The sequence below is a fragment of the Anastrepha obliqua genome, chromosome 3 (genome assembly GCF_027943255.1).
Source record: "Anastrepha obliqua isolate idAnaObli1 chromosome 3, idAnaObli1_1.0, whole genome shotgun sequence".
Taxonomy (NCBI): domain Eukaryota; kingdom Metazoa; phylum Arthropoda; class Insecta; order Diptera; family Tephritidae; genus Anastrepha; species Anastrepha obliqua.
In genome coordinates, this window is record NC_072894.1 from 25,577,130 (window position 1) to 25,580,401 (window position 3,272).

Below are 3,272 nucleotides of genomic sequence, written 5' to 3' on the forward strand. Positions count from 1 at the left end.
AAGCCCAGCGTTTGGCCGCATATGCAGAAAAAAAACACTCCTCTCAAAAAAACATATCAAACACCGACTTGCCTTTACAAAAGCTCGGAAAGTCAAATCTATTCAGTTTTGGAAAAACGTACTTTGAACCGACGAAACCAAAATAAATAGGATGGGACTAGATGGGAAAACTATTGTACGTCGTCCAAAAAATCAAGCGCTAAATCCTAGGTTCACAAAAAAGACGATTAAACACGGCGGCGGAAGCATCATGGTTTGGAGAGTGATTTCCTGGATAGATTTTAGTACATGGATATACTCCACAATAAAATGGAGCCATTCGTGTTTGAGTTTATTCCATTAAATTGGGCATTTATGCTGAACAATGATCCAAAGCATGCTGCAAAGACTCACTGTCTTGCAGTTGCGCAGAAGAAGAAAAATTAATGTACTGGATTGGCCGGCGAAGAGACCTGATCTCAATCCAATAGAAAATTTGTGGAATGACGTTAAGGTCAAAATCGCTAACAAACATTTTTAAAATTTTTATGATTTGTGGGCCGCAGTTGAGGAGGCTTGGAGTTAGATTCACTGCTCAAAGCATATTCAGAAAGATTTGGCTTAATAATATGAACTACAGGGTGGCTGATTAAAGCCGCTACCAAAAAAAAATTGAATAACTTTTTTTCTTTTTAAGTTATCTGTTCCATTTTTGTTTTAATTTGCAGATTGATCTTTAAAATTTATTAAAATGGATAACTGGGACACGCAAACAAGAATTTGGATAGTCCGCCGCTATCACGCACTGGAGTCCGTAGTTTTGGTACAGAGAGAGTACAGGCGGATGTTTGGCGGCGATGATGAGACTGGTGAATAATTTTGCTGAGCAAGGAACAGTCGCAAGAAGGCCTTATCATCGAAACCCACCAGTTCGGACGGAGGAAACGATCGCTGCTGTAGCTGCAGCTATACAAAGCAATCCAAGGGTTTCAACAAGAAGCTTATCTGCTCAACTTGGTGTCAGCCGACAGTCTTTGCAAACAATAATGCACAAAGATTTAGACTTATTTCCCTACAAAATTCAAATGGTTAACAAACTGAATGCAGCAGACTTGCCGATTCGCTTGGAATTTTGCCAGAAGATCCTGCAAATGGTGGAAGAAGACCAAAACATGTTAAACTGCCTTTTCATGTCTGATGAGGCCCATTTCGATTTAAACGGCAATGTGAACAAACAAAATTGTCGAATATGGAGTACTTCTAACCCACAGATACTTTACGAGACGGAATTGCATCCTCTTCGCGTGACAGTGTGGTGTGCGGTTTCTTCACGCTGTATTGTCGGGCCTTATTTTTTTGAAGAAAATGGTCACACCGTTACGGTTACTGGAGACCGTTATTTGAAAATGCTGAAAGAATTTTTCTATCCAGAACTACGCCGAAAGAGAATTCCTTTCAACTCTGTGTGGTTTCTACAAGATGGGGCAAGGTCTCACATAGCCCAGACTGTTATGACAGAGTTGCGACGAAAATTTCCCAATAAACTGATTTCAAGAAAATCCGAATTTCGTTGGCCCTACAGGTCGCCTGACCTTACTGCACCTGACTTTTTCTTGTGAGGTTTATGTAAACAAGAAGTTTATAAAACAAAGCCAACAAATTTGGATGAACTAAAACAATCCATTCGGGCAACAATTGCGGCTATTCCTGTCGCAACTCTCAAAGCAGCAATGAACAACTTTTTACTAAGATGCCGCACTTGTGTCAACGAGCATGGGGGGCATTTAAATTCAATTATTTTTAAAACTAGTTAAGTTACATTTAATAAAATTTAATGACCTTCAACTTGAAAAAAAAATAAATGAATTCCATACACTAAAAAAAAAAGTTATTTGAGTTTCTTAATGTAGCAAAATTCATCAGCCACCCTGTATTTTTTGCTCAATAAATAACAAAGATTTCCAATTTGCAAAATTTTATTTACATATCTAAATAATCACAAAATGTTCAATTAAACCGTCCAACTGTTGTCCATCAGTTAATCCATTATTAAATATTCCGGCCGTCTTTTCTTCGTTTCGTTTACCACAAACCGTGAGCGGTGTAGGTGAGTGGAGAAGCAGCAGAAACCACAGCAGCACCATAGGTGGTGTGTAACAAAGGAGCAGCGTGAACAACTGGAGCAGAGTGAACAACTGGAGCAGAGTGAACAACTGGAGCAGCGTGCACAACTGGAGCAGATGCGGCATAGGTGGTGTGTACGACAGGGGCAGCAGCGACAGTCTTCACTACTGGAGCAGCAGCAACAACGGGCGCCGAGTAGGTGGTTTTCACGGCAGGAGCAACGACATCCTCAACAGAGACAGCAGAACTGTGCACAACAGTGGAGCTCTGGTGGGAGACAGCGGTGGGTATACTTTTCACCACTGAACCCACTTTGGCAAGAACGGGCTCTTGAACGGCAACAGCGGCTGCGGGCGCGGAGTAGACTAAAGGTGTTTCGACGACATGAGGAGCAGCGGCAGCTACGGCGAGGAGAGCAGACAATACCACCTGGTAGAAGGAGATAAGGGCAACGTTTATTTCAATTTTCAAAGATAAGAAATTCGCACATATTTTGACTTGATTGTATAATCTAAGAATTTTTTGTAAATATAAGAATTCTTTAACGATTCCAACTTACCAACTTGAACATATTGATTTGTAGGTTTTGTTTTCGGTAGGTCTGTATTGACTGCGAGAAAGTTGTTGCGAGAACTGTTGCTCGAAATGTCAACGCGATGTCTTTTTATACGAAACAGCGTTGTTAGAAAGGTATTTACATATGTACATATAGGTATATACACATTTCTAAATATTTTGTATTCATGTGCAAAAATAATTAAAAAAAGTAAAGAAATTCGTCAACTTGTAAAAAATCGCTTAAAAACTAATTGTGCTCGCATAACTTGCCCGCGTCCTTCAAATCAGATTAAACTCGAATCAATTCGTTGCGTTTGTCAACTTGAAGTATTTCGGGCAATTACTTATCGATCGATATGCTGTGATATGTTGTGCTTTTTCCGTACCGGTTTATTAATTTTTTTTTCTTGTAGGCGTTGTCGAACTTCTTTTCAATTGCTTAGGCAATTAGAAATCCAGATTCTGTGTGTGTGACAAAGCATACACAAACACTTCTTATACTTCACTTTGAATTTGAACAATACTTCTACTTGAACGCACATATATGTTTATACTTAATACAGGGTGGCTGATGAGTTTTGCTGCATTAAAAGCTGGAAGAACATTTGAAA

General features: G+C 39.5%; 1 protein-coding gene across 1 annotated transcript; it reads right to left on the reverse strand.

Annotated features, from left to right (window-relative positions):
• Positions 1 to 2,006: 2,006 nt before the first annotated feature.
• LOC129241857 (retinin-like) lies at positions 2,007 to 2,721 on the reverse strand. The gene is made up of 2 exons (XM_054878398.1): positions 2,663 to 2,721; positions 2,007 to 2,532 (listed from the first exon to the last, which is right to left on the reverse strand). Exons 1-2 carry the CDS (start codon positions 2,672 to 2,674, stop codon positions 2,062 to 2,064), a joined length of 483 nt encoding a protein of 160 aa, XP_054734373.1. The 5' UTR covers positions 2,675 to 2,721; the 3' UTR covers positions 2,007 to 2,061.
• Between the last annotated feature and the right edge of the window lie 551 nt (positions 2,722 to 3,272).